The 22,964-nt window shown below is 36.4% G+C and overlaps 2 protein-coding genes and 2 long non-coding RNA genes across 7 annotated transcripts; 2 read left to right on the top strand and 2 right to left on the bottom strand.

Annotated features, from left to right (window-relative positions):
• Nucleotides 1-1,925: 1,925 nt before the first annotated feature.
• Nucleotides 1,926-3,532, bottom strand: LOC149096688 (uncharacterized). The gene is made up of 2 exons (XR_016204551.1): nt 3,190-3,532; nt 1,926-2,466 (listed from the first exon to the last, which is right to left on the bottom strand). It is a non-coding gene; the product is annotated as an uncharacterized LOC149096688 (long non-coding RNA).
• Nucleotides 3,533-4,044: 512 nt separating this feature from the next.
• On the bottom strand, nt 4,045-9,888 carry LOC110042087 (uncharacterized). Its single transcript, XM_089281154.1, has 3 exons — nt 9,582-9,888; nt 9,385-9,492; nt 4,045-8,648 (listed from the first exon to the last, which is right to left on the bottom strand). The coding sequence occupies exons 1-3, from the start codon at nt 9,850-9,852 to the stop codon at nt 7,954-7,956; spliced, it is 1,074 nt and encodes a 357-aa protein (XP_089137280.1). The 5' UTR covers nt 9,853-9,888; the 3' UTR covers nt 4,045-7,953.
• Nucleotides 9,889-11,252: 1,364 nt separating this feature from the next.
• On the top strand, nt 11,253-16,623 carry LOC110050884 (uncharacterized). Its single transcript, XR_016204580.1, has 7 exons — nt 11,253-11,369; nt 11,749-11,823; nt 14,047-14,088; nt 15,006-15,053; nt 15,412-15,462; nt 16,021-16,056; nt 16,451-16,623. It is a non-coding gene; the product is annotated as an uncharacterized LOC110050884 (long non-coding RNA).
• Nucleotides 16,622-21,941, top strand: LOC110050966 (uncharacterized). 4 transcript variants are annotated; one of them, XM_089281257.1, is made up of 5 exons: nt 16,622-16,761; nt 17,991-18,082; nt 18,942-19,119; nt 19,303-19,470; nt 20,124-21,941. In XM_089281257.1, exons 2-5 carry the CDS (start codon nt 18,053-18,055, stop codon nt 20,183-20,185), a joined length of 438 nt encoding a protein of 145 aa, XP_089137383.1. In that variant the 5' UTR covers nt 16,622-16,761; nt 17,991-18,052; the 3' UTR covers nt 20,186-21,941. The 4 variants fall into 4 exon arrangements, with proteins under 4 accessions (XP_089137383.1, XP_089137385.1, XP_089137384.1 ...); XM_089281258.1 differs by having other exon boundaries at nt 16,685-16,761; nt 18,012-18,082; XM_089281259.1 differs by lacking the exon at nt 20,124-21,941 and having other exon boundaries at nt 19,303-19,865.
• The last annotated feature ends 1,023 nt before the right edge of the window (nt 21,942-22,964 follow it).

The raw sequence follows: 22,964 nt of genomic DNA, 5'->3' as shown, positions 1-22,964 counted from the left end.
TTAAAATGTAGTTGACATGTCAAGAACATAAAATATGTTTTAAATAGGAAGTTTAAAACCTATTTGAGATAGCAATTCATATTATAAGCTTTAAAATACAACCAAAACAGTCTGTTTTAAACATATTTTAAGTTTTAATCAGGCGAGTATACTATTTAAATAGTACTTTTAAATAATGACAATGTCTATCTTAAAAACAGATTTTAAATACACTATTTTTGCACTATTTATAAATCTAGCCCAATGGAAATTTATAATTCAATCAACATAATTTGCATCCCCTTTTTGAAAACTGCTTTAGTGTGTAAGCTTTTAAGACTCTCTCAATGTCAAAATTAATCAAAAATTTAGCCGAGCCAAAAACATGAATCTGTGGACAAACAAACCTTTTCGCAAAATAGCACTCTCTTGCCCCCCTGCATGTACATGTATTCCTGTCTTTCTTTTTTTTCGAAGTATCAAGCACTGTTTATAACCAAAATGGCAGGCAAAGACTGAACAACTCCAGGACTTCCCAGAGGAGTTTTTCGATAGGCGTTAAAGTAAATTCCAGTCTTCTCTAAAAGGACATGGTCACAGATGCCATGTTTGTTCACAAGTGAGGTTCAGGTTGAGAGCGTGTGCTAGGCCGCATGTACATGCACAATATATAAGTTCTATCAAAAGTGTCATTACTTTAAAAATTTACCAGAAGCAATCAAATCTCTGAAAGCAGCAACTAATAACTCAAGGAAAATTGATCCAAGTAATTGGTTGACATTATACTTATTAATGATTGGGGCTGCTCCTAATGGCAAAACATGCCATCACTCACAAAGTAGACCAGAATTAAGATCTCACAATCAAATCACAAAAAAATCACATCTACTCAATATTAAAAAGAAAATTTCAAGGTACATGTAACTAGCTTGCAGTAATTAGCAAATTATTGATTGTGGTCAGTCATCATGTACGTGCTTCAAGATTACATAATTTACATACATGTAATTTTGGCAGAAAGTGTCCCAGTCACAGTGTGCACGTGAAAGATCTCAAAACAAATCACAAGAAATGACAACCACTGAATATGAAAAAGAAAATTACTTGTAGTAATCAGCCAGTCATTTATTGTGGTCACTCATCATGGTATACATGCTTCAAGATCTTGCAAAAGTGCTGTCACTCACAAAGTACACCAAAATCAAGATCTCACAACCAAATTCCTTTTTTTGTTGTTCTTTCAAACAAATCTTTTTTTCCTGTTTCCCATATGAGCAGTTACAGTTTTCCAGATTTGACAGTCATTTAATTTTGAAGTCAAAAGTGGTTTGAACTAATATTTGTGTACAACAGTTTAGTCATTATTGTTAACAATGTAGGAAATCCATTTTTTTTTTTTGTCTAAACAGTTGTTAATGATAAAAGTTGTTGTTCCAGTCTGTTATGAGCAGACTTATGTTGAATTTAGTGGTTGGTTTCAATGAGAGATGCTGTGACCAGGCTAATATTATGAGAGTCTGTGCTCTGATCTGTTAAGAAGAGGCATTCACTACTAACATCACAGCAAGCTGGCAAAAAGCGCCAGTTCCACAATAACTGTGAATAATAATTATTATTGGATGAGGTTGAGCAAAATATCATGATTTGTCAGTGGCAAGCAGATCAATTATTTACCGAAGCTGAAGGCTGAGGCAAATAATTGATCTGTGACCACCCAGTTTGGTTTCACATTTAAATCACTCTCTGACATATCAGGGAAGCGATCTGCCATTTAAATTATTTCACCTGAGAGCTTGGTTTCAATCATGCATGAGAGGAAAATTCAATATTATTTGCAGCAAACACATTTACACGGCACTACGCATGAGCAGATCATTATTTGTAGGCAGTTATTTACAGGTCACTTGGTGGGCTCTCAGCCAATGAAAAGGAAGACAAAATGCATGGAATGATAAAAAGATTTATTTTTCAGTTGTCAACAATAACATTTCAGAACACCTAGAGGCCTTTGCACATTTGCTTGGATGCCATCTTGCAAACTAGAGCACAAGCTTCAAGATCTCGCGAACAACAACTACTGAACCAGGACTTGGAACATTTCATTACTAATTATGTACATGAATCAACTGCATTATCCACTTACCCATTCATTCATGTCCTAGTGGGTTATTCTGTAACTGGTTAAATTTTCTGTTTCTTGAAAATGTTACGAGCAAAAGCGAATAAAGAACCCTCATTGGACCACATAAAAACGCCTTGGTGGTAAATCACACTGGTTCCGCAAATCTTTCCCAACTTAATTGTTTCATCTGCCTCAGTTTCTTGCAAAGAATGAAATACTTCAGCTACATGTAGTTTTCTGTGTTTTCATCCTTCTCTTATTACTTCGTCCTCTTGTCTTTCATTATTTTTTCTTCTTCTTGCCAGGTAATTTCTTCTTCCTGAACCTTTGTTGTGCTTAGCCATATTTTTTGGAAATATATCAACCTGCCACATAAATGTAGTGCATTCATCTAATCAAAAATTTGGTGAATTTGAACTACACTGAATGCTTGTCTATCCCCCACTGAAGGTCAAAACTAACGTGTGCACGGGGAGAAGTCCCTATCACTAGGCCCTTCAACCATTTTCCAGAGCCCCTTTGTGTGAATATCATTTTTGCCGAGAAATCTACATCCATAATATAGAAGAATGAAAATAATTAAAGTAAAATTAACGATAGAAACAATAGGGTGAATACAGGTTGAGTGACACCTAACGTCGCAACCAAAATGCAAGGATTCGACTGTTCATGGCAGGCTTGATTCAAGCTTGGATTTCATGTGTTATAGCATGCAATTACTCAATACATGAACATGTGTACAACACATTCTCGCACGACAACAAAGTGCGATTCCATTCATTCAAATGTTCCAATTTTGTTCTTCGAGTGTTCGGACCCAATCGTTCGATTAAGTTCGATTGATTTCGATAAAGTTCGTTTAATCGAACGTTCCATTTGGTACGTGATTAGTTACGTCTGGAGCAAAGCCATGCACCTAAGAGAAAGCTTCTTTTATGAATAAACATTTGGCGCATCCAAACAAGAAATCGCCAAGCATTACCCGCGTATGTCTCAATGTAAAATACCTGAAAATACGCTTGAAAAAGTTACGAGGGTTGTAAACAAAGAAATGAAGTTTAAGCAGATAAAATAAACAGATACCGTACCGTTAAAAATCCTGGGCTAAGAACTATATCCAATGTGGCGATCGATGCGATCCTCTTGCTTCGTTTTGGCGGTCGTAACTTTTGGCGCAAACGGATTTTCCGGTCGATTTTCCGCTGATCCGCCGGTGCAATACTCTGATGCGAGCATTTTGGTCAGCTGTGATTGCATGAAAGATCATGTGAGTGACCACGTGACTTGTTTCCATTTCAAAATTGTTGTGTAAAACGGAGGTTTCGTTCCAGTCGTTTAAAACCAGTGCAACAGTTCATTTGTTTGTTTTTTTACCTTTTACTGGACGAAAAGTTAAGGGACCGAACCGAATCATATGACTCGTGGGTGCAGCGACCAGGATTTATCTTTCTGATAGACTTCAACTTGGTAATGTCTCAAGAAATGGAGGTAAGCCGACCATCTTCTGTCTTGGTGTGTCTTTCATTCGAAAAGATGCATGCACATGTAAATACATGTAACATATCTGTTACCACATCAGCTGTTTTATCGAATTAGATGATTGCCTATGAAACATAGATCTGAATTTTGAATTGTTCTTCGTCCAGTCTACATAATTAGGTACTGTTCTATATACATGTATGATCGGTTATATGGCAGTTATATGTTTGCAACTGTGTATGCCATTTTTGTGCAGCCGTAAATTACTCATCCATTGTGATCATTTTACTATCTTGACATGGCATAAACTGATCGATCTCTTCGTAGGGAAATTAAAGTGCGAGCTGTGGAAGTTGAATCAAACAGTTTGTTTTTCTTCAAGTGGAAAGGCAACTTTATAGACTTAACATGATAACAAAACATACATGGACGCTAAAATATTAAACCCTGCAATAACTAAACAATGCAGTAAATAATTTTGTTTTTATTTTCAGCTTTGAGAAACAGGAGATGGAGAGTGGTGCTACCCTGTTAGGGCCAAAGTCTCTGTGAGTCTGATAGGGGTCTTTCAACTGCCTTCCGGTTACAAAGTTATTGCTGCAATTCTGCAATCATTGGTAAATTTTTAAAGGAGGAAATAACTAAATTTAGGGTTAGAAAGGAAGCTATATGTAGCTACTACAGTCATGCCACATCAGTGAAAGTACAGTTGTTTCTTGTTGGAAATGAATGAACCTTACAACTTGATGGGATAATTTTTGTTAACTTGTAAATAATAATATTATCGATCATATATTACATACACTGCGGCTACAAAGTTTATTTCAAGGGGAAAATGGTATGCATTAATTAATTCTTTCATGATGGAATACTGTAGTTTTTGTAAAACTTTACCTCAAATTGCACATGACCTTGACTTGTGACAGCTTGGGTTCCCTATAACTTACTGCAAGTGGTTTTGGTTTTTTAAGCTTCATCTTGCCAGGGTGGGGAAAAAAAAAATGAAATCTAGCTGCCCAGTGGGCCAGTATATTTTAGTTTTCAGTTGGCTCCACTAAAATATTACTAATGCCCAATGGGCACGTAGGGTTCATGCCTTATCAACTACATCATTTACTAGTTGCTGTCTATATTCAGTGATAGACTATAACAAAATGAGTTTATTGGCACTATGAAACTAGGTGAAAGAAACTACCAACAGTGACAATTGCTGTGTCAGATACAAAGTATGCTTGGATTTTAAATTAATCCATGCTTTCAACTCACTGTTTTGCTCATCTTGCAGTCTTAAGTTTTGAAATAGGCTTTGATTGGAAATTATCATTCACAAGATTATATGTACTGAGACTAATTTCTCTTGCCCACCTGACCAGACCTCCAAACTTCCATTTTCACTTGCCCAAGAGCAAAATTTACTTGCCCCAGGCAATGGGATGTGGGTTTTTCTCTGCCCTGCTTGCTAAGACTACAAGTATTCCCTCTTTGGCTTAGGGCCTCTTCATATGAGCCCGGTCAACCAGCCTGGCTCATTTTCTGAGATCTCATCTCGCTACTCTTTCCTTCGTAAAAATTTTGATGTGTTCATATATGTATGAGAAGCCAGGCTGGCCCAGTTACTGAGATCTCAGTTTTTGCGTCCAAGATCTCAGTGACCAGGATGAAAATTTTCCCATATGAACGCTCCAGCCCGGGTACCCAGGACAAAACTTTTTAGGCAAAATAGCTTCGCTTTTGCAACACAGCACTTGGCCAGTTACCTGGCTCGTATGAAGAGGCCCTTAGTCATGCGTGACACAAAAGAAAATCAACATTTTTTTCTCGCTGTTTTCATTTGCATCACACACAATAGACTACGCGAAAGAGGCCAGGACTACTCATAGTATGAATATCTGTGGGCCCAATAAGATGGTACAGCTTTAATTGCTACATGCACTTGTACATGTACATAAAACAAGTCCATGACTCAAAATCAAACCCACAAGTTGCTTGCAACTGTAACATGGACCACATAAATGATGCAGGGTTTAGTTGCAGCCTCAGACATTGCTCAGTGATGAAAGATGAACAAAACCTTTGCACAACATGATCATAACCTACTAAATTTACAAAAGTCACACATAATGAGCTGTACCCTCTAAATTGGCCTAACGGTTCCCTTGATTAGAAGTGATTGATGCATGTACTGCATGTACGTTTACAATGTATATAGTTCCCATGTATAGACCAGGGTTGTCATTAATTTTTTAGTCACCTGTAGCCTTATTCTCCACACCCATAGCAAATTTGTTACTTTGTGGGTGATTTCTCTAAACAACAGGGAATTTCACCTGTAGCATCAAGGGAAAATCAAGCATACTCAGCCATAACAGATGTTACGGCTTACAACCCTTAATGACAGCCCTGCAGACATAGCATACTAGTACAAGTAAATAACCTGTATTTAGCCTTAAAATGAGTGATATAGAAGATGTTTTATACTAAGTAATGGACCCTTAGCCTCAAGTTCTCAATTGGTATTGATACATGCATGTTCCTTTAACTCCTTTACATTGTTTGCAATTCTTCTTAACAAAGAAAATATGTACCACTGATGATGGCCGTACACTCAAAAATGTTTTGGTTTTTAAAACTGTAGTAACTTTTAGCCTTTTATACATGTACAGTAGACAAAAAAAATATTATTGCAGGCTCAACTGTTATTACAGCTTTTCATATACAGATACAGTAAGTGTAGAGCTACATACATTGATTATACAAGTAAAGAAAGAAGTAGAGCCAAGCACCCCCATCAAGCTTGAGTTTGCCCTACACTGACTTCTAGCATGTCATGTGTTGTTCACAGCTAGAGCAAAGTTGCATGTAAGTTTAAGATTTTTTTGGCACTATTATGCTGTTTTGACACTATTTTTGAACTATTTTAATACTATTTTTATACTATTTTTACAGTATTTTCATACTGTTTTTATACTATTTTGTGCTATTTTTATGCTGTTTTATACTATATTACTGTATGCCATTTCTAGATTATTTTAAAGCTATTTTCATATATTTATATTGTATTTGACATATTTTTTTTCATATATGATCCACTTTAATTTTTAAACTGTTTAAAGTACTATTGAAATATGTTTTGAGACAGTGGATTTCAATAGTGTTTTAAACAGGTTTTAACGCCTTTAAAATCAGTCGAAAAATATGTTAAAAATATAATTTTGCACCTATTTTAAACCTATTTTGTACAAAATACTTTTAAAATTGTCATTTAAACTAGTTTAAAAATAGTCTTGCAGATTAAAAGCTGTTTTTAAAACGATTTGTGTCCTGTTTTTATTCCGAATGCTGTGTTCCTCGAGAGATTTTTAAAGTAGTTACAGACTATTTTAATTATATTTTTAAACTTAGCAAAGGATTTCGAGTTTTGGAATTTTAACTATATTTTTAAAAGCTTTTCAAAATACATTTCAAATTTTGTTTCAATAGTGTTTTAAACAGGTTTAAACACCATTAAAAGCAGTCGAAAACTACGTTAAAAATACACTTTTCGCCCTGTTTTTAATCTATTTCATAAAATAGGTTTAAAACAGTTTTTAAATAGTATTTAAATACATTTAAAATAGTGTTTGGTTTGGTAAGTTGTACCACTGGCAGTCTCGCTTTTCTTTTGTCTATTGAATCTGTACTCAAGTTTCTCCATGACACCAGGCCCTATAAGAAGGTTACTGGCAATTACATGTACAATCATTAATGTTCAATTTCCAGTAAGTTTGTTGCCTACCAGAAGCCAACAAACCAATTGTTCTGGCTTCCTGTCCTGCCTGGCAGATGGACCATTTTTTATTGAACACCACACATACTATTTCAGTATTCATATAAAACTTCTATAGTATGAAGATTTGCTTGCATTAAAGCTGAAATATGTTAAGAGTAAACATGCTTTAATGTAGCCATATACACAAATGTTATTTGCACTGTTTACATACTGTACATTGTAAGCTGTCAGTTTCAGCCATGCTTCATGTTTGGTAGGATAATAGTTATATCATGGTGCATTTATACAGTGTTCGATCAAATACAGGAAAAATGTACATATTGGTAATTTGCTCTTTAAATTTGCATGCAGAATCACGAATGTCTGCTTAACACTTGCATTTGCTTGGAAATTCATACACTGCCTGATGCCACAGCAAGACAGCTTTCATTCTCTCACATTTCAGCCTAGTGTGAACAATGCATCAGTAGAATACATGCAAGTCTATAAATGTCTATAACTTATGGTAATTTTTGTAATCACCCTCTCCACAAAAGTACTATTAATAATTTATTTCTTCTGCATGCCATAGGGTTGGATTGAATAAAGGCAAGAAAAAACAAAATTAAATATCTGAAATACATGCAGATAATAGATTTAATGTCGGTGGATTGGTAAGTTTAACAGTACAATATGTTAATTGCATTAAAATTGCCAATGTACCTGTCAGGACTGTCTTTAGTTGTTCTTGTACTGGTATTTCCAGAAACATTGCCTCCTGTGTTAACTTCAACCGACAAAGGCCACATGTTTCTTCTGCAGGTAACATGGTACCAACATATGATTGGCAGTTCTTGTTTGGGCAATAGAAATGTTTAACAATTTTTTGTGACTGAGTTTGGAAAAAGGAGAAAACTTCTTTGGAATCTTTTGGCATTCTGTTTTCTTTGGGGCAAATAAGGTGGATTAAAGCCAAAATGTCATCAAGGGCAACTCCAGAAAGTTGGTGCCTTGTGATAATCCCCAAAAGCAAAATGACAGTTTCCTTCACAGTAAGTTGTGAATTTGAAAATAATTGTTCATCTGACTCGTCTTGATCCCTAGCCATAGCAGACATAGCTTTTTGCATGTTACTTAACTCTTTTAATTCTTCAAGCAATTCAGATTGATCAAAGAAATCATTAATGTCATCTGAATCCAGAACTTTGACAGGCACATAATGACCACCAGCCCCAACTTCATCATCAGCTTCATTGTCAGCATCATCAGCTTCACTTTCATGTGGGACAATGTTCCACCACTCCAAGTTGTCAGCTAACACTAATAAAGCAAAAGAAAGACAGTCAATCTCCACTAACAGACACTGTCATACCACTCTACCTACAGACACTTCAATTCTCCATTTACCCCTCAGTCAAACTCTGCATAAATTACACTTTTCCGTAGGCGGACACTTTCCCATAAGCGGACACCTTGCTTTGTTCAAGGGAATATATTCACCGAATAATAGACCATTTTACGGTTGTCTGCTCGGCGACCTGGCCTTTGAATGGCAGCGAGGCTGGAGGTGACCTTGCTTTGATAAAGACCTGTCTACTATTGTCATGTAAATGCACCTAGTTAGCATTAGAACAACTTTATTTACACAACAAAAACAGTGAGGTCTGTATCAAAACAAGGTCACCTCCAGCCTCGCTGCCATTCAAAGGCCAGGTCACTGAGCAGACAACTGTAAAATGGTCTATTGGACATAATCCATTGGATTGTGATCGATTGAGTTTGGCTGTTGAACCCAATCGAACACAATCTAATGGATTTAGTTCTGTTCGGTTCGACTTGGTCGATTGAGTTACATTGGTTCGGAAATGATCTACGAACGTTCGACTATGCCGGGAATATCACAAAAATCTCCCTTTTGTTTCGAGGAATGTCACACCTAGCGCTTCGTTATACAAACATTTTTTCACTCGACCGAGTATTCTCCAATCTAGGCCGAGAAGAATTTAATACATAAGCTTAAATGCCGAAGAACAAAGACACCAAGATAAATACTCACGTCCATCGACATCCAAGAATTGAGTAGGAAGCTCCATGTTCTCGGTACGGATTTCTGAAGTTGTGACTTCGGTGACGCCTTCGGTATAATCTTGGGCCCGGCAATCAACTGTATATTTGTGATGAGAAATCAAAAAAATAAGCTTGATACTATATGTAGCGGCTAATTCAAAACAAATCTTGCCATTTCTCACTTACGTTTCTCATTGGTCGAAGGCTCGGCAAAGTCATAGTCTTGAGCATTAATCGGTGGGCAATTCAACGCGGGAGATTCTGCAGGTTTTGCCGCGTGGGTCTTTCTTTTCTTTGGATTAGAGCTGTCGACGACTGCTTCCAGTTCTACATCCACATAATTGCCATCACCTAATATGTTAGTATCTTTAACTCTTAGATCACCCAGCTTCTTTTTCAGTGGGCTCGGTTTTTCGTCCAACTCTATTCCGTGTAGCGTTCCACGTTTGGAAGACATGGTTTAATCAACGGTTTGATCATTATTTTCTTTACAGACAGCGGTTTGTCAGCGGCTGGCGGGTGCATTATTAACAAAGTGAACAAAGCGAACAAAGCGCCCTTATGAGATTTGCGCCAATCGTAAAAAGCGCGCGTTTCTCTGAGATATCCCCGGTTTGCGCGGGCGGAATTACATTATTCCATGTTTTATGCGCTCACGTTCAACTTGTGGAACATCCGTACACGCTTTTTTTTTGCAACCTTCGCCAGTAATTTTTTAAATATCGTTGGAATCTTTGACGCTTTGAGTGTCGAGGTAAGGAACTTTTCAAGTGTGTTACCGTGCGTGTAAAAGTGGAAGTAATGTTATTATTTGTTGGAATGACTCTAACTGTGCCTGACGAAAGCCTGACGACAAAATCACGGCGAAAAATTCTAATTGTCTACTCTCTTTCTCTCCACTGACAGATGACCTTTGCTGTTGTGATTTGGACAGGTACAGGGACAACTCCTCTGCCAATAGAGGAGATTGAAATACTTAATATTCAAAAGTTGGTAATCGATGGCAGCGCAGCTCCTGGCTCGAAGTGTTCGATGCAATATCAACAAAAAATGTGGCACGGGAAGATAATTTCCCTGCACGGTGAGTCTCTGGTATGCCAGAAAATCATATTATATAACAAGCCACTTACAATGAAAGATAGTTTGTAGTAATCGAAACAGGATCGACAAATAATTTCTATCTGACACACAACTATGGTATACTGGCCGTGGCCTGGTATGTTGCAGGACCTTGCCGAAATAAAGGACCGCGAAAATAGATTTTGATCGTGGAACCTTTGTTATTTCCCGCCATTGCCTATTTGCAACCAATCTGCCTTTCCATCACAACGTATAATCTGAAATACCATTTGCATTTCGTACGAAAGTCGGGCTGCAAATTATATTTTTGGGGCGTGCCGTGCTTCCTCCAGTATGTGTATACACAGTACTGAGAATAAATTTCAAGACATCTTTTAAATTTGTGGATTTCAAATAACCGTTTACTAAGTGAGAAATAATTAGCATATAGTGAAGTATCCTGTTAGAAGTTTGATTTGGGGATTTACCTCTGTCTACACGTTTCAGCAGCCGACGCTATACCTGTGTATTTCTGGCATTTCCGGTGTAGAATTTGAACACCTTGTATTTTGCCGAGACCTTGCCGTATTTCTAGTTTTCTCTTATTAAACCAGCGGCCTCATGATATCGGCAATTATTTTCAAATTGTTTTTTCGATATATTAAGAACCTGGCCGCGAATAAGCTGTGCGGGTTCGGTTCAGTACCGGTAGTCTGTCGCCGCTTCCCGCCGTCTCGGGTTTTTGCGATCGAAGTGTACAGTCACACATTGCGGTCAGCAGTTGTGCTTAGCGATCACGTGATTTTACCTGTTTTTTGAACGAGAAGCGAAGGAGGTTCGTCTATCGAAGACTTATTATGATGGATTTTTCGTGCAACCAGTTGTAGGAACGTACAGTGTATTCGCACTTCAAAGGTAAGCAAATACATTCATTTTGTGCCATTATACTTTAGGCCATCAAATCTCAGCACACGTTAGATATAAGCTTATGTTCTTCTTGTATCATTTAAAATAAAGGGAATAACGAACTCGATATTTAACAATAAAATTAGGCTTTCAAAATCAAAACTTCTGGTTTGGTTGTGGCTTTTTGTAGCGTGTAACTTAATTTATAAATTATTTCACTCGGTGAAAAACCTTATTTCAATTAACATTGTTTTTAACTTAACGTTGCACCAGTGTTAGTGTTAGTGTTAGTATGTACAATGTACATTCATTTAGTGCTACACCGTATTAACATTCTCAGACTGACAATATACTGAAATAACTGTTAACTTATCAACTTTGTTTGTAGAAAAACTGAAAGATGCTAAAGAGGCTTCATTTCTCTTAGAAGATGGGTATGGCGATGAATCAGATGGTGAGGAAGGTGAGTAGCACTGGCCTTATCATGGTTTTCAGCACCATCTTCATAGGTACAAATAGGCAAAGTGGTGATAAATTACAGTGTCTGAAAAGAAATTTGTTGGCAAAAAAACCTTTTGAAAATCGAATTTTGAACAATGTTTGAATTGCAGCATTAAAATTCTATATGGCAGACTATTCATTTGTCTGTAAATCTGTGTGGATAGATAGTGTCAAAAATCGTGATAAGGCCTACTTATTTATTTTCAGTACATTATCAGCTAATCTTTTGGCTAAACTCCAGAATACCCGGCCACTTATTAACTGCGCGGCCATGGGCCGAGCGCGGTTCATGGTTTACCCGTGGTTTTTTTTTGGTCTTGTATGCGACCAGAGCCAAGCTTTCACTCGGCCAAATTTTGAGTCACGCAACCTGTGATGTTTACTCTCCAAAAGCTGTTGAAACAATAAATCTCATCTCCGATACCGACTTTCGCGGGAAAAAATTAAAAACCCAGCGTTCGTCAAAAATTATATTTTTTCAGCAGAAATTTCGCTTGGAACATATACATATTTATATTCGTTTGAATCATCGATGAAATGACCTTTTTCGGATATTTTTTCTTTCGGGGTCAACAAAAACCTCCGATTACAAAATCGCGCCGAACCCACACGTTGCAAAAAAATCTCTTCGAAACCCTGATTTCGAAGCGATATATCACTTAAGCGTTAATAGCTACCACACATTGGCAGGCAGTAAATCTATTCCTTAACAATCCAGCCTTATCGTGTTAAAATTTCATAGAAATCGAACAAAACCAGAATTAATTAGAATTTTTTGTGACCTCACTCCCTAGACTTGACCTAACAAAGGAAGCCATGGTCGCCCATAGCAACCGAAAAACACGAACATAACAAAGCTGACGTTTCGGCCAAAAAACTCCAGAATTATCGGCTGAGAGCTTAAACTTGAATGGGAACATCTTTTTCGAACTTTTTTCAACTGATTTAGACGAAAGACTGGCCTCGGCGGACTACAAAAAAGACCAAGAGAAAAAACAGAACAAGACAGCAGAAAAAGCCGATAATATTAATTCATTGCGTGGCTTTCGGCACGAAAACGAAAATACAGCTTACTTCTGGATAAATTCAGCCTTAGAAGCCAGCAACTGGTCCCAAATTACTTTCTGTATCCTTACAAATGTCTTGACTTCTATCTCCGAAAGATTTGGCCGCAATTTTTGAGCAAATAAACATTTCGTCGACGGTGACCGCTATTACGTTGGCTTGCATACTACATTAGCTAACTTGACAAAATTCTCCCGTGGGGGGGATATGACCAAAAGAGCTGAAAGATGGCGTATAATTGGCTAATGATGAGATCATCCCACTGTCCAAATTTGGTGAGAATCGAAAGTAACGCCAATTTTCTGTCACGTTTTCAATCTGTGGTCACTGGAGTGACCAAAATCGATACATCGGTCGGGATAGAGTTTTATTATTAAATTATATGACTTGTGTGACTACTTCACTAGCCCTTTACTCATGGAAAACACCAATTAAATTTAATCATGACTTTTAAGAAAGAAAGCTGTTGTTAATAGTGTTATTATCGTGTCATTTATATCGTTCATGCCCATACATATCCCGAAGAAAGTTCTACAAAGATTAAGACCATTAGGTCATCGGAGATTTGTCAATGGCTACCACTGATGGTGCAATAATACAGTTTGTGTTGATCAAGTGATGTGATGTCTACAGTAAGAAAAGAATCATCAATGACTACTTTGGAATGTGCACTCCGTTCCGACGGTAGTGCTAAGCAAACAGTTAAATTTTAAAAGCGCGGTTATAAGATCTAACAGATCTTCTTGTTAGCATCTCATTGAATAAGAATATCAACTATTGTTATATACCTCGTTCTTCAAAGCCCACCGACACATGTAAATAAAGTGGCCGGGTATTCTGAAGTTGCTCCAATATTTTGTGGAAATTTGCCACCCAAACCTTGAACGTATGACAAGCTAACAACAGACCACAGTATTGGAAATTCTCACACTGACAGTGCCCTTTTATTGATTCGATTCGATTAGGGGTTGCATCCCCTTCAGGCCGTTAAGGAATGGATGCATGTCATCAGCCCTACAAAATATCCTCCTTATTCAATATGAGTTTTTAATGATTGAATTCTGGGAAATTGTATATAGGTAATCAACATCTCATTTTATTCGTGTTAAAATATGTTTAGCTGAACAAGAGAAGTTACAAGTGAAGGAAAGGAATGGAAAAGGTACTCTGCTAAGTTTATGTTCTTTACTGAAACATTGATTGGTTACTTTTGATCCTAAATATTTTATAAAGAAGCTCAAAGGTCATTGTGATTTTAGTCAGAAATTTATACATGTAAATTTCATTTTCACAAATTTCATTTCCAGTTGCTGATGCCTCCATTAAAACATCTTAAAATCCTTGTTTTATCACCCTCAAAGTGTTGACTTGCTTTCACACGAACATTTTGAGCTGTAAAAAAAACAACTAAACATGCTCTCAGAGCAATTGGGAATTTCGGTGACTATTTCCTTATGTACATATGGTTTAATCACACCTAACTCAGTTTTTAAGAGGAGCCATTTGCCCATTGTATAAATTTTTGCATATGAAATATCCAATTGAAAAAGACATGTTTCTTGAAAGGTTGTCAACGTTGTTGAGTTTTTAAGTTTTGTCGAGAACTTTTGTTTGTATTCTACATCAACATCATTGGTCCTGCAAAAGATCACTACATGTACCAATTGATTGTTATCAATTCTCATTCTGATTTGTAAACTCTATTTCTAGTGACCATTTCAAGTACTAGATGGATTGTAAAGGAATTATTTTTTTATACTAGACTTGTGGGAGGGGGAGCCTTATAACATATAGAATTTTAGGTTTACACGTATACAGTAGAATCCCAATTTCTCAAACCCTCAATTTTTTTAACCTCCCGATAACTAGAATCAAAAGTCCTTTCGGTTGAACACTGTAATTTTAGCCCCAATTTCTCAAACTATCCAATTTTTTGAACCAATATTATTTTTGTTCCCTTCGAGGTTGGAAAAATGAGGATTCCACTGTATATCATTCTGTAAAGTGTTGAATATGGTCGGGTAATGAAGCTGTGAGGAAAGTAAGAGTGTCACTATTTAAACTGCCATTCTTTTACAGTTCCCACAGCTGAGAAGAAACCTTTGCCTTCAAAAAAGAAAAAACAAGGTAACACTTGGTAATAATATTAATTCTCAGGTCTTTCGTTAAAAAGAATGGTTACTATATGGGGGTGGGTGGGGAATTTGCTGGTTTCTTGAAGAGCAGTACCCAGGACAAAAGCAACTGCATAGAAAAAAATAATATACTAATATACCAATATATAATAATATGAAGCATAACAGGCCCTGCTCTAACATAATGAGCTGTTATACTATATACAGCACAACATACAAAGAAATTAATGTGATACTTACATGTATAAGCCTCAACAAGAGACAAGAGTGCTGTGGGCAGTTATGAAAATGTAAAATGCTACCTTATAACAAAGATTAAACCAGGACATACACATACTATTGCTCTGTAGGTAACAATGAACAAAGTAGAAAGAAGAAAGACCCAGTCCAATCCAAGAAAGGTAGGTTTACTTAACCATAATCAGAATCATGACAATATTATCACTGTAATATGTATAATATAAATTATGCAAAGTTTGTTGGTTGTTGTGGAGTCCTTTTTCATGTGTGTGTGGATTATAAAGAATACATGTACAGGGGTTTCAAAACAAGGCAGTAACTGCTGGGGTTCTGTCAGCTACTTTAGTACACCTTGAATGATTCATAACAGTTTCTTTGGTCATGCCAATCAGTTCGCAACAAACAAGCTAACTTGCAACAGCTACTTTACTCTGCCAGTTGTTGATACCTATTTTGAAATATTTTGAAACCCTAGAATGGATGCCAGTTACAATAGTTCTTTTCTTTTCTTTTCTTTTCTTGTCTTTGTCTGTGTCATCCTAAAGGCACATCATGGAAAAGGGAAAGATACATGTATATCTACATGTACATGTATACATGTATATTAAAAAAATGAGCATACAGCGTATGCTTAATGTTATATATATCGTTCATGCTGCCAAATGAATAAAAACATGACTTGAAAACAACTGAAATGTTGTATTTTCCAATCTTTTCAGCTGGGGACAAAAAAGTCTCAAACAAGAAAGAAAAAGGTAAACAATTGAACATTCTTTATCTCTCAATGCTGATTTATGTTTCAAATCTAAGTGTAGTTTGCATTGTAAGGATATTCTCTGTTCTGATCACATGACTGGTCAAATATGGCTGTGATTAGAAACCTTCCTTAGCAGTCAATTAGTACATGTAGCTATAATAAAGAGTCTCCCCCCTTGAAGGAGAAGGTCACTCCAAAAAATGTACATATATTTTTTTTCAATGCTAATAAAAACCTCGCACTAAGTTTAGCCTCTCACCGAAGCTTCAGCCTCTAAAGTGCAGGTTTTGCACTTTAGAGGCTGATTTGATCATAAGAGCACTCTAAGTTAACTATTGCAAATGTCCATTGACAACCCTCTATAACTATACTATCATTTTGTTGAATCATAGCCAAAAAAGCTCCATCAGAGGCACAGAAAAAAAGCTGTGCTCAGCTGGTTGCTTCAATAACAGCACCCTTTACGGTAGCGGATGATTCTGAAGACAGCATAATCTCATCTAGCAGTGGAGAGTCTGACACAGAAGTCAACACCCCACAGCCATTGGTACAACTACCATCCCAACTTATGCACCGGCCACAAGTTGGGATGAAGACACCAAAATCTTCATTTCCCCCTACAAAGTGCATCAATGTGCATTGCAAGGAGGAGAAAAGGGAATTAAAGAGGGAAGTTGAAAGTCTGAAGTAGGAATTGAAGATTGTAAGTACTGCACATAATAAAACATTGTTTTACACTTAAATGAAAGAAGTAATTGCAGGGATGCAGCGAACAAAAAGTTGCTGGATTATCAACAAGCTGAGCTGGCTTCTCAGCCTGGCCAGTTTACATATACGGTACCTTCAACATTACTCATTTAGAGTCTTTTCTTTCTTGTGATATGTCAGCCAGGGATAAGTTCCTTTTGGCTGGTGAGATTAGCAGTTAAAATCAGCTCAGTTGTTGATTCACTCACTGATTAAGAAATAAAGTCCCCAAAAAATTACACAAGCATTAAAGAGTATTAAGTTTAACACCACATCTAACCTTCACAGGAAATGATGTGTAATTTTCAGTTCATATTTTACAACTTTTTACACATATCAGTGAGACATTTACAAATTTAAAGAAGAAAGGACATATACTGGTTGTACTCCATCGGTCATGAAACAAAAAGAGATGACCTTTTTAAAAATGTGTTATGATTATAGAAAATTAGAACTGATTTATTGTTCACTCAAGTACAGTTACTAACATGTAAATTACCAGCAATATAACCAGGCTGTCACATGTAAAGCTAACAATCCATTCCTTATTAGTTGATGTTCAGTTCCCCAAACATTTAGACCACATCAAAGATTCGATTTATAACTAGGGGGAGACCTGCACTGTAAGTAGTTTAACAGAGTGGTCACTCTGAATAAATACTTTGGAAAGCTAATTAAATATTTTTGTGGCCACTAAAAGTTGTTACATGGGTTAGATGAGCATTGGTGCATGGGGTAAGTCTCTGCAGTTACCATATGCTAATTTTTGTAATTTAATTGTACAGTTGACCTCCCGTAAGCGACCACATACAGTAGGCTTGGCATTTTGGGTGGTCACTTACAGGAGGTTTGTCTGTGCTTGTATTAAATTCCAAAAATAGCTTATAAAACACCTCATGTTCATCAGAGTTCTTGTCTAACTTTTCTTTGTGCTACATGTAAATGTAACATTTAATACCCTAATATAATTTTGTACATCCAGGCTTGTCAAATGTTACATTTTGAGTCACCCATTGCCTTGGTCCCCACACCCGTAAAAAACCCGAAAGAATGAGGGCTCATCAAGGATAATCGGCCCTTAATGGCAGCACTGACATCTGTCTTATATTATCACTTGGACATATTTGTCCTATAGACATAATACAGGTTAATGTGGACCTTAAGTTGTTTTCAATTGTCTTTAAGTGAAATCACGTTCATCTAAAGGGCCGCAGAACCATAGTCCAGTCCTGACACCATCAGGAGAGATGGATACAAATGAAGCATCAAAGAAAGGGGTAAGATCAAGTATCCTAGAAGATTAGAGACTAACAATAGGCTTTTTATGCTTAGTCAAAGAAAACTCTCATTCAGTAGTTTGTATCTTATGTGGCTGCAACAAGTGACCCAAGCTATCTACCGGTAAGCTATCTATAAGATTCCGACTACCAAGGGACATACACCTGTAACTCTAGCTTATGACCAGAGAGGTATTGTACTCCGAAGATTCAATTTTCAACGGCTTTTTATGAGAGTGCAACTGTTTTGCAATTTGCAACACATCATCATCAAAAGCAGGGCTCACGAAAAGTGCCATACAATCATCTGGGACGAGTAGCAAGGTTTTGTTTTTTTTTCATGTCCACTTGCCTGATGGACAGAGGTGCAGAAAAGTCATTTGCCAATCTTGACGTAATAAGAAAGTGAAACAAAAACAAGCATGCTCTTGCCCTGGGCAAAGCAAAATTTGAGCGAGTAATGTGTGAAAGGCAAGCTCAAATTCAATTTTTTTTTCAAGGTGTTGTATTTTACTGGGTATAAATTTGATCTAAACTGTTGCAGCTGTTTTGTATTTTAAATTCTGTCTTTGCTACATGTAGGTCCTCATCCATAAGACCTTCACATTCATTTATTTTTCATGTGGTTGTCATAAGCATGAGTCATGTCAAACTGATCTCATTACTTTCATTTGGTTCTTGTCGTGAATGGTCTGATGTTCCTGGGGTCTTAACCTTAAGTACATGTAGACACATGTAGTTGAAGAGTGCTGGGCCTTCACCACTAGGAGGCCTAACCTTCAAAGGATTTTAAATGCAAATGTTTGTATGGACTATGGTTGAAGCAAATTGACTTAGATTTATTTTTTTTATTTTTCAGCTTGCAGAAATTGCACAGGGGGTATGGTGCTGTGCAGTGAAAGTTAAGGCACTGATTAATTCTGTGCCTTCACGGACAGCACTTGCCTGTTCCATGTTATACATTTTTTATCCAAAAGACATCCTCACGGGAAAACGTCTAAAGGACTTGGACCCAAGGGTTGTTGATGCAATTGCAGGTAACATAGTAAATTAAGATAAATGTAAATAACAAATGAGATTTAAATTTCGTAAAATTTCTTGATGAGCAATTACTGTTAGTAGTATTACTTGCACATGTTCTGATCAGTATTTGTTGTATAGACTAGAACAGTTGTTTATGCTAGTTAGAGATTTGTCTTGACTTCTTTTTTTTTTTTAAGATTTTGCTGTGGTTGCAAGAATAAAAGAAAGAGTCAATAAAAAAGAAACAGAAAATAATGGCAACTCAAAAGAGCCGAAAAATGTAACCCGTGGGGATGTCATGCAAGCCATGCGTCAAAAATGTAATCAGTTGATATTTCAAACTAAGAGGCCGACTTACCACAAAGGTAAGATTACTGAAAAGTTTTTTAAATGCTATGTTGAGTTTATGTCAATAAAGAAATAGCTGTTACCAAGTTGCAATATGTAGGTTACATTACAGACATAGCATACATGTACATGTAAGGAACCTTAATTTAAGAAATAAAAAACAAGTACCGTGTTTCTATCGAGTTATAGAAACATGAGTGTAAGCTTGTGAGAATGAGAAATGCTGTAGGAGAATGAGCCGCAGGCGAGTGTTTCCACAGCTTTTGCGAGTTCTCCCAAACTTTCACGAGTGTTTTTATAACTCGATAGAAACACGGAGAACATGTTTTTTATTTCTTTTAGAAAACAACACGATGAAAAAAGGAAAGCAACTTGTTAACTTTGGTTAGCAAAATGTAAATTCTCTTTGCTTGCGCTATCATTACGTCAACAGCTTGTGCTACATGTAGTTCCGTGTTTCTATCGAGTTATGGAAACACGATTTTTAACCAGTCAGCGTGCGTATTTTCTTAGGACTGTTTTCTAATCAGCCTTAAAAGGAGTCGTATGGAAGGTGTTTTATACGAATGGGCCATTAGCCTCACTTGCTGGATATAAAAATACATTCATGAACGAATGTTTTGTCATTGATACTGTTCCTGAAACTCTTTCCTTGTTTTCATTCTTATAGAAAAGTATGTGGAAGCCAAGAAGGCCCGCTTGGAACTTGGAGAACATGCAGTAAATCAATAGGCCATATTTAGATTCATAAGTTACTATATCTCCTCCACTAAAGGGATACTCCCACCCCTCTGGAAAATGTAATTAATATACTACAGCTTCATACATTCATACATTCATACATTCGTACATCTCTTTAGATTTGGCCATTGAGAATTCTACCCCTCCCTCTTAATGGAACTACACAGTGGTTTTTTGAGCACCATCTTCTGTTAAGTACAGTGCGACTACTCCAACCATGCGACTTGGAAAAGAGTTAATCAAGCAGAACACTACCTCAGAACACACGATAGTGAGCTTCCGAAAAAAAAAACGAATGTTGAAGAATACAGCAATAGTTATTAAGAAAATTGAAAACCTAACAGAACGTTGCGGACGTGTCAGGAAACTTAGCCATTTGTTGATTGGTTAGTCTCAATCCTAAATTTGTGACACAGTTTCAGTTAAGCTGTTGTCAAATGAGTTTTCAAGCTAATATTTTTCAGCCAGTCGATTTATCAGTTTGATAATTCGAAATCAAAGTCTGAATCTCTAAGTGTGCATAGTGTTTTCCCGTCAAATGAACTGTTACTTGCTGTCACAAGAAGCAGCCAGTTTATTGTTCTTACTTTACGTTTTGATTGTTTAGCTATCTTCTAGGTGGCCCGGTTTGAGTAGTCGCACTGTAAACAATTGCCAACCATAAACCAGCAGATAATACTTATCTGATTGGCTGCTCATATTGGAGTTACAGTCTGCTTTTAGCCTCCCACCATTTTTCTGTTGCTCTGATTTAATATAAACTAGTAATACTACTTGCAACGATATGAGTGGTGACTTCTTATGACTCAACACTTTCCACTCTGGTGTGTACAAAAAATCTTTTCTTTGGAAATCAGCTATTTTAAGATTTGTTTTATATCTGACATTTTTAAAACACAAAATAAAATGCCATTGAAATTTTAACAAAAATATTTCCTGCATACATCCAAGCTGTGAATAATTACTGAACTTGTCAATTTTTTCCATGTTAGAACCAATAACTGCCATTACAGTCCTCAGCAAGGCAATTTGTCATTCTGCATTGTTTTAATTGATTAGCTGACCGTTTCGCATTGTTCATATAGTCCATGGTATAACAACAAATTTCTTTTATCACAGACTCAACTGTTATTACGGCTTTTTGTATATAAAAATAAGAGTAGACCCATACAAGCAAAGAAAGAAGTAGGGCCAAGCACCACGCTCAGGCTTGAGTTTGCCCTACACTGACATCTGTCATATTCTGTTTTGTTCACAGCTACAACAAAGTAATGTTTAGGGTTTTTTAGCACTACTTAAATTATGCTATTTTGATACCACTTTTGACCTAATTTCAGATTAGTTTTATGCAATTTTAATACTATTTTAATGCTATTTTTACTGTATTTTCATACTGCTTTTATCCTATTTTGTGCTATTTATATGCTGTTTCATGATATATCAGTGTATGCCATTACTAGACTATTTAAAAGCTATTTTGGTATGTTTAGAATGTATTTGATATGTATGTTTTTCTATATGGCCCACTGTAATTTTAAAACTGTTTAAAGTGCTATTGAAATATATTTTGAGACAGCAGATTTCAATAGTGTTTTAAACAGGTTTTAACACCTTTAAAATCAGTCGAAAAATATGTTAAAAATATAATTTTGCACCTATTTTAAACCTATTTTGTACAAAATACTTTTAAAATTGTCATTTAAACTAGTTTAAAAATAGTCTTGCAGATTAAAAGCTGTTTTGAAAACTATTTGTATCCTGTTTGTATTCCAAATGCTGTTCCTCGAGCGATTTTTAAAGTATTTATAGACTATTTTAATCATGTTTTTAAACTTAGCAAAGGATTTCGAGTTTTGGAATTTAAACTATATTTTTAAACGCTTTTCAAAATACATTTCAAACTTTGTTTCAATAGTGTTTTAAACAGGTTTAAACACCATTAAAGTCAGTCGAAAACTATGTTAAAAATACACTTTTCGCCCTATTTTTAATCTATTTCATCAAATAGGTTAAAAAAAGTTTTTAAAAATAGTATTTAAATACATTTAAAATAGAGTTTGGTTTGGTAAGGGTTTGTTCTACCGCGTTTCGTGCCCAATTTTTCCTCGAAAAAAGGTTAAAAGTGCCATTTTTATTGGCCAGGCCGAGAAGAAATACCGTATTCTAACAAACTGTGCACAAAAAATAGAAATCCGCCTGTAAAATTCCTTTTGACTAAAACATTCCTGATGGCTTTGAAAATTCCTGATCGCTTCAACTGAAGCCAAGAGGAATGCACCAAGCTTAAACTGAAGCCTTCAGGAATTCGCAACGGGAAGCTGTGTCGCCCCAACCGGAACCGCGTCATGAAAGCAATCAACAACTTCGCGTGTAATATCACGCACTTGTCTCTGCCACTCAGGAGTGAAATATTCATTCACGAGAAACGCGATCAAGTGAACACTGACAAGCATGTTTTTATCATATGTAAATGAAACCGTGGATTTTTAAATGTAATTCGACCGGTGGTTATATTGTCGCCGCCTTTTTCGCTAACGCGCCCTGCCAAAAAGAAACCACTCGTGCCAATCGTAACCATCCCCGGAGCATACTTTTAAAAAATTCTTGTACCAGGGGTGGCTTCTACGAGAGGTATTATCGGCGGGTTTAGCGTTACTTTATGAATAGTTCCCTCCTTTTCGAAACAGGGGAAACAACACTCCTCGAAATGACAGTCCGGATAATCGAAACAAGTAACCGTCGGCACAATCTGCTGCTTGAATTCGCAGAA

Source organism: Orbicella faveolata, unplaced genomic scaffold (assembly GCF_042242905.1).
Source record: "Orbicella faveolata isolate gen_17 unplaced genomic scaffold, um_ofav_v1 contig_48, whole genome shotgun sequence".
In the NCBI taxonomy this organism is placed as follows: Eukaryota; Metazoa; Cnidaria; class Anthozoa; order Scleractinia; family Merulinidae; genus Orbicella; species Orbicella faveolata.
The sequence above is the reverse complement of the archived record's forward strand: the minus strand, read 5'-3'. Positions and strand labels throughout refer to the sequence as shown.

Bases quoted from the DNA above. Each gene is read 5' to 3' on its own strand.
- LOC110050966 (XM_089281257.1), top strand. From the start codon at position 18,053: ATGGATACAAATGAAGCATCAAAGAAAGGG. The intron at 19,120-19,302 runs GTAACATAGTAA...TTTTTTTTTAAG, and splicing joins GGTTGTTGATGCAATTGCAG to ATTTTGCTGTGGTTGCAAGA. The intron at 19,471-20,123 runs GTAAGATTACTG...TCATTCTTATAG, and splicing joins GAGGCCGACTTACCACAAAG to AAAAGTATGTGGAAGCCAAG.
- LOC110042087 (XM_089281154.1), bottom strand. From the start codon at position 9,852: ATGTCTTCCAAACGTGGAACGCTACACGGAATAGAGTTGGACGAAAAA. The intron at 9,493-9,581 runs GTAAGTGAGAAA...ACAAATATACAG, and splicing joins GCCTTCGACCAATGAGAAAC to TTGATTGCCGGGCCCAAGAT. The intron at 8,649-9,384 runs GTGAGTATTTAT...TTGCTTTATTAG, and splicing joins ATTCTTGGATGTCGATGGAC to TGTTAGCTGACAACTTGGAG.